This window comes from Onychostruthus taczanowskii, unplaced genomic scaffold, assembly GCF_017590055.1.
Source record: "Onychostruthus taczanowskii isolate IOZ18803 unplaced genomic scaffold, ASM1759005v1 scaffold107, whole genome shotgun sequence".
Lineage (NCBI taxonomy): Eukaryota > Metazoa > Chordata > Aves > Passeriformes > Passeridae > Onychostruthus > Onychostruthus taczanowskii.
Genome location: NW_024497297.1, coordinates 158,051 through 169,256, shown reverse-complemented (window position 1 = coordinate 169,256; position 11,206 = coordinate 158,051). Strand labels below are relative to the sequence as shown.

The following is an 11,206-nucleotide window of genomic DNA, read 5'->3' as shown; positions in this document are numbered from 1 at the left end:
AGCCGGTGCTGCAAAGTCAGGCACAGAGATTGCCAGGGCGCCGGCGAGGGGACAGCAGGGGTGGCAGCACGGGGGGCTCGGGGAGCCGGGGGCAGCTGTGCCCTGAAAGCCGAGCCACCTGCGCGATGCTACCTGCTGAATAATAGAGGAGCTGCCAGCCAGCGGAGAGAAATGTGATGCTGGTGAGGCAGCCCGGGAAGACATCCGAGCTGCCGGCAGCTGCGATAGCAACTGCAGCCGAGGAGCCTTCCAGCCCCGTGCGGGCTGCCTGCAGCGCTCTGCCCACCCCGGGGTGCCCGGGCGGCCGGGGCCCGCAGCAGGGACGCGGGCTCGGGGCTGGCAGGATGATGTGAGCTGCAGCGGGCACCCGGCGAGGCAGAGCTCAAGGGCAGGGCTGGGTTTCCCGGGAGGTGAGGCAGAGGCTGCCCGCAGGCGGTGCCCGCGCCCGCCCGCGGGGCAGCAGCTCGGCCCCATGTCCAGAGGAGGGGAGATGGTTTACATCCCGGATGACTCCGACTTCAGCTCCTTCAGGGATCAGTGCGAGAGCCTGGAGGGCTGGCACTGCCGCTACAACAAGGCTGGCGTGACCGTGTGGAGTCAGGGCCAGGAGGAGAGCTGCACCGTGCAGAAAATCAAGGTAAGCGGAGCTTCCCTCTCCCAGCCGTGTGCCCGGCGGCTCCCGAGGGTCCCTGGGGACTGCCCCGTGCTGGAGATGCGCAGTCCGGCCTGCCTGGGGGTGTTTCTGTCCCGAATTCCAGGGCTGGCGGGGTTAGACCCCCGAAGGTGCTTCCCAGCTGCTCCGGCTCCTGCTGCCCGCCCCGGGATCCCGCCGGGCTCCCCGCAGCCCGCGGCCGTGTGCGCTCACGTGGGGCTGCCCCCGGCCCCGACACCGGTGGGAAAGGCCCCGGGATCGGTTACATTGTGGACCTGGCCCTGCCGGGAGCCCCCGGACGCCAGACGGGCTCTTGGCACGTGTCCCTGGTGTCCCTTCCCCGGCTCGGCCGTCCTGGGGCACATCACGGGATGAGATCCTGTGGGAGCCCCAGGTGCTGTTTTGGGAGGTTTGTGGCCTGCCAGGGGCTGGACCTGGGGTGCTGCAAAGGGACAAGGAGGTGCAGCCATCCCTCAGGTACCTTTTGGTTGATCTCCACAGCCCCAGCAGCACTGCCAGGTGACCCTGGGCACATCAGGAGTGGCTGCAGGGGGCTGGGGCCACGGGGTGAGCCCAGGGTGGGTGTCACGGGCTTTGGCTTTTCTGGCACCAAGAATCCCGAGCCCTGGGCAGGGATGGGATCTGCCGGAGCGAGGAGAGGCAAAACATCCGACCTGCAGGACAGCCCAGCTGCTGGAGAGCGTTCACCCAGGAGTGCCGGGGGAGGGTCGCCACAGCCTCGGGTGGTGAGGAGGAAGCAAGGCGCTGGAAGAGGCTCTCCCACTGCTGTCCTGAGCACAGGACACCCAGCTGCACCTCTCCTGCTGGGCACACGCTGCTGCTGTGGACAGAGACCCTTCAGGGCCCGCGGGAGGAGCAGGAGCAGCACTCTCAGCAGAGCTGCAGCTGCAATACACATTTCCCTGCTGCCGTGAGCCAGGGACCAGCTTCTGCACCTGGATCAGGGAGCATTTAAACTAGCTGGGCATACACAGGATTAAGGGGTGCTGAGGGGTCAGGCTAGAACCTCTTTGCAAAGTCCTGGTGACTGCAGCAGGTCCCTGACACCTGGGAAGAGGCAAAAATCATATTCCTCTCCTAAAAGGAAGCTCCAGGGTGACTCTGTGGGCTGCTGTGTCACCTCCATCCTTGGGAAGGACATGGAGAAGGTGCTCCTGGAAGCCATGTCCTGAAGGAGGAGGGCAGTGGTGACAGCAGCAAGGACCTGCCAAGGGTAAATCCTGCCTGAGCAGCCTGCTTGCCTCTGCAGGGAGAGGTCTGGCTCTGTGGCTGCGGGCAGGTCCAGCCTTGGACAGGGCTTCCCGTAGTGAGATCTGGGCTGGACAAGTGGATGTTGCTCAGAGTGACCAGGACAGGCTGGTAGGAAGCCCTGGAGTCCAGCCCTCAGCCTGGCAGAGCGGCTGCAGTTCTGTTCCCCCTGCCACCACTGAGCCCCACAGGGAGGGGACCCCAGGCAGGCCTGGGCAGTCAGGGAGCATCACCCAGCCTGGTTCAGTGCCATAACGGGGATTTTCCCTGCCCTGGAGAGGGCCTGGGCACGGTGCAGGGGTTGGCAGTGCCCAGAGCCCCTTCCCAAAATGTGGTATGCAGCCCGAGCTGCACAGCTTCCTTGGGGTCAGGAGAGCCTCAGTCTGTCCATTAATGAGGGAGTTAATTATCTCAGATTCCCTGAGCAGCTGGAGCTTTGGATTTTTTCCCCCTGAATTCCCTGTGGCTGCTGCGCCTGACAGGGCCGTTCATCCAAGGCTGCAGGGGGTGGTGGACAGGCTTTAGTGGGGAATTTGGGGCTCCAAGACTGCGATGTCCCTCTGTGACAATCAGAGTTTCCAGCAGACCCATGAGCTCCACCTGCAGCTGGAAAAAGCAGCAGCACCTCCAGGCCCTGCTGCGAGGGTGCAGCCAGGGAGGGAGAGCAGGAGGAGGGGGCTGGGTGCTCCCACCCTCCCGCGGTGCCCTGGGGGCTGCAGCACATCTCCGAGCCCGGCCTGGGCACGGGTCCATCCATACCGGGCCACCAGGGAAAGCTTGCCCGAGATTGATGGGACCTGCCACGCTCAGAGGGCCATCTCCGGTTACACGGCGCCTCATCAAAGATGCAAGGGCTCTAACGAGGAGCAGATGACATCTCCCTCCTGCCGGCGCTCAGAGGAGCAGGGCGGCCGCCTTCATCAATAATGCACGGCTGGTGCGGCCGGGAGCTCCGCGGCTCCGGTTACAGCCGGGCGTGAAACCCCCCCGAGAGCGGACCCGACACCCCCCGGAGTGGGACTGAAACCCCCCCAGGAGCAGACACGAAACCCCCCCGGGAGCAGACCCCACACCCAAGACCATCATGAAGCACACGGGCGCCCCTTTGTTTGCCCTGCAAGGGCATAGGTTAGGGGACAGGCATCAAAGCCTGGACCAGCTGGACCACCTGTGTGAGGGTCATCCCAGCCCCCTCTGGCTGCAGAGCGGTGGCTCCGGGGCTGTCCTGCAGCAGAGCCGTGTCCTGCACCCTCCATGGCACAGGGACATGGGACAGCCCAAAGTCCTCGTGCCCAGGTGGGCACAGCTCAGGGCTGGGTGCTGCCCCCCGCCCCTCTCCCCACAGACCCGCATCTCCTGCAAGGATGTCCCTGCCGAGACGCTCTATGACGTGCTGCACGACACCCGCTACCGCAGGAAATGGGACTCCAACATGATCGAGACCTACGACATCGGGCGCCTCACCGTCAACGCTGATGTGGGATACTACTCCTGTGAGCACCCCTGAGACCCCCGGGGCCCCCTCCCCAGCCCCACTTCCCCAGGAGTGTGTGTGGGGCCATGGAGTAACAGGATCTGCCCACAGGGAAGTGCCCGAGCCCCCTGAAGAACCGGGATTTCGTCACGCTGCGCTCCTGGCTGCCCCTGGGCAATGACTACATGATCATCAACTACAGCGTCAAGCACCCGGTGAGCCCCGGCTGCCCCAGCCCTGGCAGAGCTGTCTGTGGGCACCGGCAGGGCTGGGCAGGCTCTGAGGTGCCCGGAATCTCCCCGCAGAAATACCCGCCCCGGAAGGATTTTGTGAGGGCCGTGTCCCTGCAGACCGGGTACCTGATCAAGGCGAACGGGGACGGTGCCTGCATCCTCTATTACCTCACCCAGGTGGACCCTCGCGGTGAGTGAGGGGGCTCAGCCAGAGCTCACCCCCCTGGCTCCCCATCATGCAGGGGTGCCCGCACCAGCCCTGGCGTGCTGCAGGCTCATGGTGCCTCCCCTGGGGCTGGCCCTGCTTCCCTGGGTAACGGGGCTTTGGGCTCTTGCAGGGTCGCTGCCGAAGTGGGTGGTGAACCGTGTGTCCCAGTTTGTGGCACCGAAGGTAAGGAGGGGGATGGGAGTCCTGGGCAGCAGGGATGAGCTGCCCAAATTACCCCTGGTGGGGGCAGGGTGGGTGACCCCAGGGCCCACAGGGTGGGTGTTGGGTGACCCAGGGCTCTGAGGATGGATGCTGGAAAACCCAGAACTCATGGGACAGGTGCTGGGAGACGCAGAGCTCACAGAGCAGGTCGTGGATGACCCAGGACCTGCAGGACAGGTGCTGGGTGGTCCAGGGATCACAGCATGGCTCCTGGGTAGTCCAAGGCTCACAGGATGGGTGCTGGATGACCCAGAGCTTGCAGAATGGGTGCTGAGCGATCCAGGGCTCACAGGATGGACCCTTGGTGATGCAGAGCTGCCAGGGTGAGCTCGGGGTTTCACAGGGCATGCACTGGGCACATTGCTGGGGCAGCCAGGCCCCATCCCCTGCCAACACCCCCAACCCTGCATGGGGGAGCTGTGCCCACAGCCCAGGGCAGCTCCAGCCGCAGCCCTGCTGTGCCCACAGGCCATGAAGAAGATCTACAAGGCTGGGCTGAAGTACCCGGAGTGGAAGCGCCGTCACGACCCCGAGTACAAGCCCTGGGTGTACCCCGAGCAGAACACGCTGCCCAGCGTGAGCCTGGCCGAGCTCTCCGTGCAGCACGCGGATTCCCTGGAGAACATCGACGAGACCGGCCTGCCCGAGGAGCACCTGAGCACCAGTGACCACGAGGCCTGAGCCCTCTGCCAGGGAATCCCCTCAGCACGGAGGCTTGGCACCCAGGGGGCACAGCTGGGAATTTGGCTCCCTGCTTCCCAATAGTCACATCTGCTCTCCCGACTCCTTCATCGTTGACCCCCCTCCCTACCCAGGCAGCGGGGAACTGTCCTGTGGGATCTGTGCAACAGGTGCTGGGAAGAGGCAGGATGGGCACCCTGGTGGCCCCTGTGCCCATGGAGATGTCCCTGTAGGAGACAGAGCTGGCAGTGGGTGTTCCAAGAGAGGCTGGGCAGGCTGAGGTGGGCAGGAGCTTTCCTGGCACCAGGATATGGCTCTGCCACTGTAAGACCCTAAAAGGCCCAGAAGTGGGGGGTTGTGAGGGTCCTGCCCAGGCTTTGCAGCAGCACAAGGTTTGGATTGACCCCGTCTGGCCTGAGGTCCAGCTCTGCCAAGCCCGAGGTCAGGCTGTGCCCACTCCAGCCCTCCATGCCCCTCCAAGCTTAGTGTGGCCCCCCCATCTCAGGGAGCCCTCCCAGGCCCTCCTGAGCACCAGGCTCACCTCTGCAGGCTGGCTGTAGCCCAGCAGGCTCTGGGGACGCTTTCCCCTGGTGGTTCGTGGGGTTTGTCCTGGCAGTGGGGTCCTGGGTTACCTGTGTCCCCACTCTCCCAGTGTTTGCTGCTGCTATGGTTCCTGGCACAATAAAGGGGTTGGTGTGTGTGAGAGCTCACGGGGCTGGCAGAGGATGGGGAGGGGGCTGGCACAGAGCCCACCCAGAGGCATCCAGCTCCGAGTGGGACAGGAGGGCCCATCCACACAGCCCCAGTGCCCTGGGGTGATCCTCAGCAGGGACAGAAGTGGCCACAGCAGGACAGGACAGAGGGATGCCGGGCTCTGCACCCCACAGGCGCATGCATGGGCAGGGGGCAGCTTCCACCGGACAACGGGAAGTTGGTCTAGACAGGCACTGCCGTGGGAATGTGCTGACAAATGAGGGATTTTCCACCCACTCCTCGCTCCCACCCTCCGAAGCAGCTGCTGGGCTCTGTCCCCAGCTGAGCATGAGCTGTGGAAGGTCACTGCAAATGGGGATGTCACTGCAGCTTTTGGGGTCCCTCTGCCCCAGCTTCACCCCCCTGGTCCCACTCCAGGCCTGCCCTGTGAGTGCTTCCCCCACACCCGGAGCTTTTCTCTACCCCAGCATCTCAGGCTGTCCCCCTTCAGCCACCCTGTTAGGTCACAAATGTCCCCTGCGCTGCCTCGGGGGACATCACACACAGTGCTGGGAAGGGCACCCCAGCATCTCAGGCATGGATGCTTGCTGTCCCCCTTCAGCCACCCTGTTAGGTCACAAATGTCCCCTGCGCTGCCTCGGGGGACATCACACACAGTGCTGGGAAGGGGACAGCAGGGTCTGGCTGTCGGGACAGCCGGATCCTGGGGTTTGCAGCTGGGCTGGCTGCACAGAAGCCACCTCTGCAAGGAAAATGTGGAGAACAGGGGCAGGGGATGTGCAGCTCGCACTTTGCAGCACACAGTGACCCAAGGTTGCTCCCTCCCCCTCACCACACAGCTCCCACCCCTGGCAGCAGATAGGGATTATTTTACCTCTAAAAAGACACAACCCAGTCCCAAATTGCCCCAAAAGTACTCTGGCAGAGTGTAAAACCACCCCTGGGTGCTGCTCTGATGGAGCGGAGCCCACTGGCACCCCGAGCCCGGCGGGTGCTGGGGTGAAGACCCTTCCCCTGCGGGAAGGAGCCTCATCCCTGCGCATTCCCGGATGTTTCCCTGCAGGATCCAGACTGCAGCTCTGCCGGGGGCTATTTTTAGCCAGACCTGAGTGGGAGTGAGGAGCTGCTGCCTGAACACCGAGAGCCCGGCAGGGAGCCCCAGGGAACAGCTGTAGCAGGCTGGGTGACCCCTCAGCCCGGGCTGTGTCCCGAAACTGGGATGGCGGTGGCACAGGCAGTGTCCCTGTCACTGTCCGCATGCAGCACTGGCTCTAGGAGAGCTCCTGACCCCCAGAATGAGCCAGGGTGGAACCGGGGGGGCACCGTGGGGTGCCAGCAGCCGCAGCGCGGTGATTTCTCTTGGAACGATGCGGCCTTCCTGTGGCACAAACAGGAAAGGGACCGGCCGCCGGCATCCCGATGGCGCAGGCAGGGTGCGGGAGGCGCGGAGCCCCCCGGGGGCCCTCGCTGGGATTTTGGGGGAGCGGGTGGCCCAGGGCCCGGTGGGACGAGAGCCAGGCACGCGGGGGCTGCGGCCCCGCACGAGAGCCCAGCTGGGCGCTTTTCCTGCCCGGCTCCCGCGCGCAGAGGTTGGAAAGGAAACGGGAAGCTGCTGCTGGACGGGAGATTAGCCCGGAGGCAGTGATGTCAGCCGCCCCTGATGGATCGGGGGCAGCGGCTGCGTGGCACGGGCCCCATCTGGCCGCACACCGTGTCAAACGTGCCCTGCTGGGGCAGGATGTGACTCCATCCCCGGATCCCGTGATTTTTGACTCTTGAGCTCATGGATAGGTCTTGAGCAGCTTTTGGCCCCTCCACCCAGACCAGGACAGCGAGGAGCCCCCCCAGCAGCCTCCTGGACTGGCCTTGAGCAGGGCTTTTGCCTGGAGAGGTCCAGCAGATTTCCAAGACTCCAGTTTTCCCCAATCCCTCGCAGCGGCTCAGCTCTCTGCCGTGCCCTGCAAACCCTCAGGTCAGTCCCAACCCCACATTTCCAGCTGTCCAGTGTGATATTTCCTCTCTAGGGATGAGCCTGGAGTGTCCCTCACCCTGTCCTGCTCCCCATAGGTGCTCCCATCATCACCCCACTCATGAACTGTGTGAGTGGGGCTGAAGGTGAAGAAAAATCTGGCCCAGGGTGCAGCAAAAGCTGATGGCTGAAGAGGGACAGATCCATGGAGGGATCAATGGATGGATCAGTGAAAGGAGAGGGAGGGAGGGAGGGAGCAATGGAGCAATGGAGCAATGGATGATGGATGGAGGGATGATAGAGGGATGATGGATGGATGGATGGATGGATGGATGGATGGATGGATGGATGATGGATGGATGGATGGATGGAGCAATGGATGATGGATGGAGGGATGATGGATGGATGGATGGATGGATGGATGGATGGATGGATGGATGGATGATGGATGGATGGATGGATGGAGCAATGGATGATGGATAGATGGATGGATGGATGGATGGATGGATGGATGGATGGATGGGCACCTGGACACAGGAATCTTGACGGACAGTGTCATCCTGGGTACTGCCCAGAGAAGGGAAGGATCAAATGCTGGAAGGATCCATCCTTCACTTTGATGTTTGCTTCCTGCAGCCCCTGCCACCATCTTCTCAAAACCCAATCCAGCCCCAGGGGGTTTTCTGATCCTGCCCATCTTCCTCCTCCTAGGAGCAGGCATGGCCTTCCTGCTCTGTGACCATTGCAGGACAGGGCTCTGTGCCTCTGCCTGAGCATGCTGCTGTCTAGATATAAAGAAATAGAAAAATATAAATATAAATATAAATATAAATCCCATCAGCAGGCTGGCAAACACTGGGAGCAAGCAGAGGCTTTGAAACCTGCTCTGCAAAACATGGGCTGATAGGAAGCCCTTGGGAAACATCCCAACCCTGTGCTCTGTCCCAGTGCCCTGCTGTGCCCTGCTCCCCTCCCTGTGCCAGCTCTGAGGCTCCGGGGTGGTCCCATGGCTGGGGAATGTCCTGGGTGGGTTCTGGGAAGGAGCACTTCCCCTTGGGAACCAGGTGTTTTAGCAGGGGTTCCTCCTGCCAAGGGAACAGAGCCCCAAACCTGGGAATTCGGTGACTGTGGAGGGAGAAGGGAGCAGTGGAGAAGGTTTTCTACACCAAACTGCCCTGCCAGCAGCCAGCAGGGTATGGGAGCTAGACCCTGCCCTTGGGCACATCAACCCTGCCAGGACAGTGACCTGCCATCATGAGGATGTTCCATGGACATTTTCCTCCCCTGCTGCCCATCCCTGCCTTCCTGGCATCAGCGAGGAGCACTGCTCCCAGCAGCAGGTTCTGAGGGCTTCCAAAAGCACTTCCAGCAGGTCAGGCAGGGATCCTGCTGCCTGTGCAGAGGCTGTGGGGTGTCCCTGCCTGGGGACATTGCAGAAACCTCTGGACACAATCCTGTGCCCTGAGCTCTTTCTGAGCAGCGAGTTTGGACCAGAGGAGCCACTGTGGATCCTTGCAGCCTGACCCTGCCCGGGGTTCTGTCTGTGCAGGTGCTACAGGTGCCAGTCTGTGCTCACTGCAGCACAGCAGGACAGAGATGGTGACAGATCTGTGCTCTGTCCCTCCCAGCCACACCACAGACCTCAGCAGCCTTCCCAAGAATAGCAGGGCCCAACAGCTTCCTCTGCAAGGCAGGGGGATGGCACGGTCTGCCCTGCAGGGCCACAGGGTCCCAGCACACCCTGAGGGTCCCCTTGCACCCCGAGGGTCTCCACACCCCACCCACAAGGGGGTCCATGGGGTCACCTGTGCCCGGGGGATGTGTCACTCCCTGCTGGAGCAGCTGCTGGGAAAAGGGGAGGAAGGCAAAAGCCTTGCCAGGCTCGTGCTGAATTCTGCTTCTGCTTTGCAGCAGCAGCCTGTGCTGAGTGCCCTCCCCTCTGAACTGCAGGGGGTTTATAGGGTGGCACTCCCACACCACCCCATAATGGCCTTGGGGGCACTGCTGGGGTGGGGAAGGACCTGCTGGAGATGGAGCAAGGGAGTGCTCAGCTCTGGGCCCTCACAGGGCAGGGAGAGGTTATCAGCCACGGCATCAGGAGTGAGATATCAGCCTTGACACCCTCCAAGGTTGGGTAAGAGCTGAGCTGGACCAACGGCCAGCCCTGCTGGGGCTCTTGCAAGAGGTGTTGTGTTAAAAGCAGCTGGGCCAGGCTGTGCTGAAAGCTCAGGCTCCTTGCAGCACAGAATCCCATTGAGTGTCCCTCTTCCACGCCAGCCTCTGCTGTCATCCTGCCCCTCAGCTCTCTCCACATACCGTGCCCACGGGGCACCAGAAGTGGGATGAGGTGCTGAATTCCCAGCACCCCCACAGCACAAAGGTTTTGATCTTCCCAAAATTTCACTCACGCAGCCCCCCAGGTGCCAGCCCTCCCATTCCCCACATCAGCATGAATATTTTAGCCTGTTTTCCTCAGTTTGGTCCCAAGGAAGGCAAAGCCTGGCTGAGGGACAGGACCCAGCACAGCCGGGGCAGCGTCACGCCTGGGAAGGGACAGGACAGAGGGTGGGACAGGGATGGGGACCAGAGGGCTGGCCTGGAGGAGGGACCGGCAGTGGGAGGCGCAGGCTGGGTGCTGCGGAGCCCGCAGCAGTTCCTGCACGGCATCCCCCTGGAACCTGGAGCGGGGTGGCCCCGGAGCCCACAGGACACTGCCACCGTGCTGCTCCACCAGACCGGCCCCAGGGGGCTGCCAGAGGTGAGGGACAACCGCGGGGTGGCAGGAGATGGATGGGACAGATTTGGGGACGGTGGGGAAGAGCCAGGACTGGGACAGTCCATGCTCACTGTGCCAGCTGGGCGTGGGTTTTTAGGCATAGGGATGGTGCCCACCTGCCCGTCAAGTGTCACTGCCCATGCCCTGCGCTGCCCCAAAGGGCCACACCACAACATGGTGCCCGGCATGGCCCCAGAGCCCCAGGAACGGGGAGGTCTCCTCACTGGAGAAGCCCCAGGCAGGGCAGGCACAGGGCAGAGCCAGCCGCAGATCCCTCAGGGCGATACAGGCGTGAAAAGGGGGAAAATTGCCCCATTTCGGCCCCAGCCGCTGGTCAGAAGTGGCCCCAGCCCTTTAACCCTGGGGCACAGACACCCAGCCCACATCGCTGTGGGACATCGCTGCCCTGCCTTTTCTGTGTGGGACATCGCTGCCCTGCCCTGCCTTTTCTGTCGGTCCTACACAGCCTGACAGCCGCCCTGTCCCCCTGTCCTGCTCCCGTGTCCCAGCCCCTGCTGTGGCTGTCCCTCCTCCTCGCTGACAGCGTCCCCCACGTGCTCGCGGGGACACCGCAGCCTCCCAGGGCACTTCCCCCTGGCACCCACGCAGCCCTTGCCTGGGCAGGCGGGGCTGGGCAGCGGGGCTGTGCCCGTGCTGGGCACGGGGGCTCAGCCCGGCTCTCCCGGGCCGCCTTTGGGACGCGGCTGCTGCGGGAGGGGGCAGGGGATGCGTGGGAGCGTGCAGGCAGCAGGAAGGAAGCCTGCGCCGAACAATAGAGGGAAATGGAGGAACTGGAAAAAGACCCAGTGGCAGCACAGTCAGCACAGATGGTTTAGTGCGGAGCTGCGTGATTCATGGGAAAAAGGCCCTCAGCAGGCTCTGTCCCGGGCTGTGCTGGCGAATCATCTCGGGCTGAGCGTCCCTGGTGGCAGCCGAGCCTGGCCGTGCCTCCGCGGCGATGTACGGGCCTGGCAGCGGGGGTCCGGCCCGGCCGGGGGTGGGTGGGTG

General features: G+C 63.3%; 2 protein-coding genes across 5 annotated transcripts in view; both read left to right on the top strand.

Moving 5' to 3' along the window:
• The first annotated feature begins 472 nt into the window (after window positions 1-472).
• LOC121343453 (START domain-containing protein 10-like) lies at window positions 473-4,739 on the top strand. Its single transcript, XM_041418643.1, has 6 exons — window positions 473-637; window positions 3,267-3,414; window positions 3,507-3,610; window positions 3,701-3,818; window positions 3,967-4,019; window positions 4,527-4,739. The coding sequence occupies exons 1-6, from the start codon at window positions 473-475 to the stop codon at window positions 4,737-4,739; spliced, it is 801 nt and encodes a 266-aa protein (XP_041274577.1).
• A 5,303-nt stretch (window positions 4,740-10,042) lies between these two features.
• The window catches only part of ARAP3 (ArfGAP with RhoGAP domain, ankyrin repeat and PH domain 3), a 20,058-nt gene continuing 18,894 nt past the window's right edge, over window positions 10,043-11,206 (top strand). For all 4 annotated transcript variants that reach the window (XM_041418380.1, XM_041418388.1, XM_041418397.1 and 1 more), the window contains exon 1: window positions 10,043-10,180. The gene's annotated coding sequence lies outside the window, so the exon portion shown is untranslated. The remainder of the gene's footprint in view (window positions 10,181-11,206) is intronic.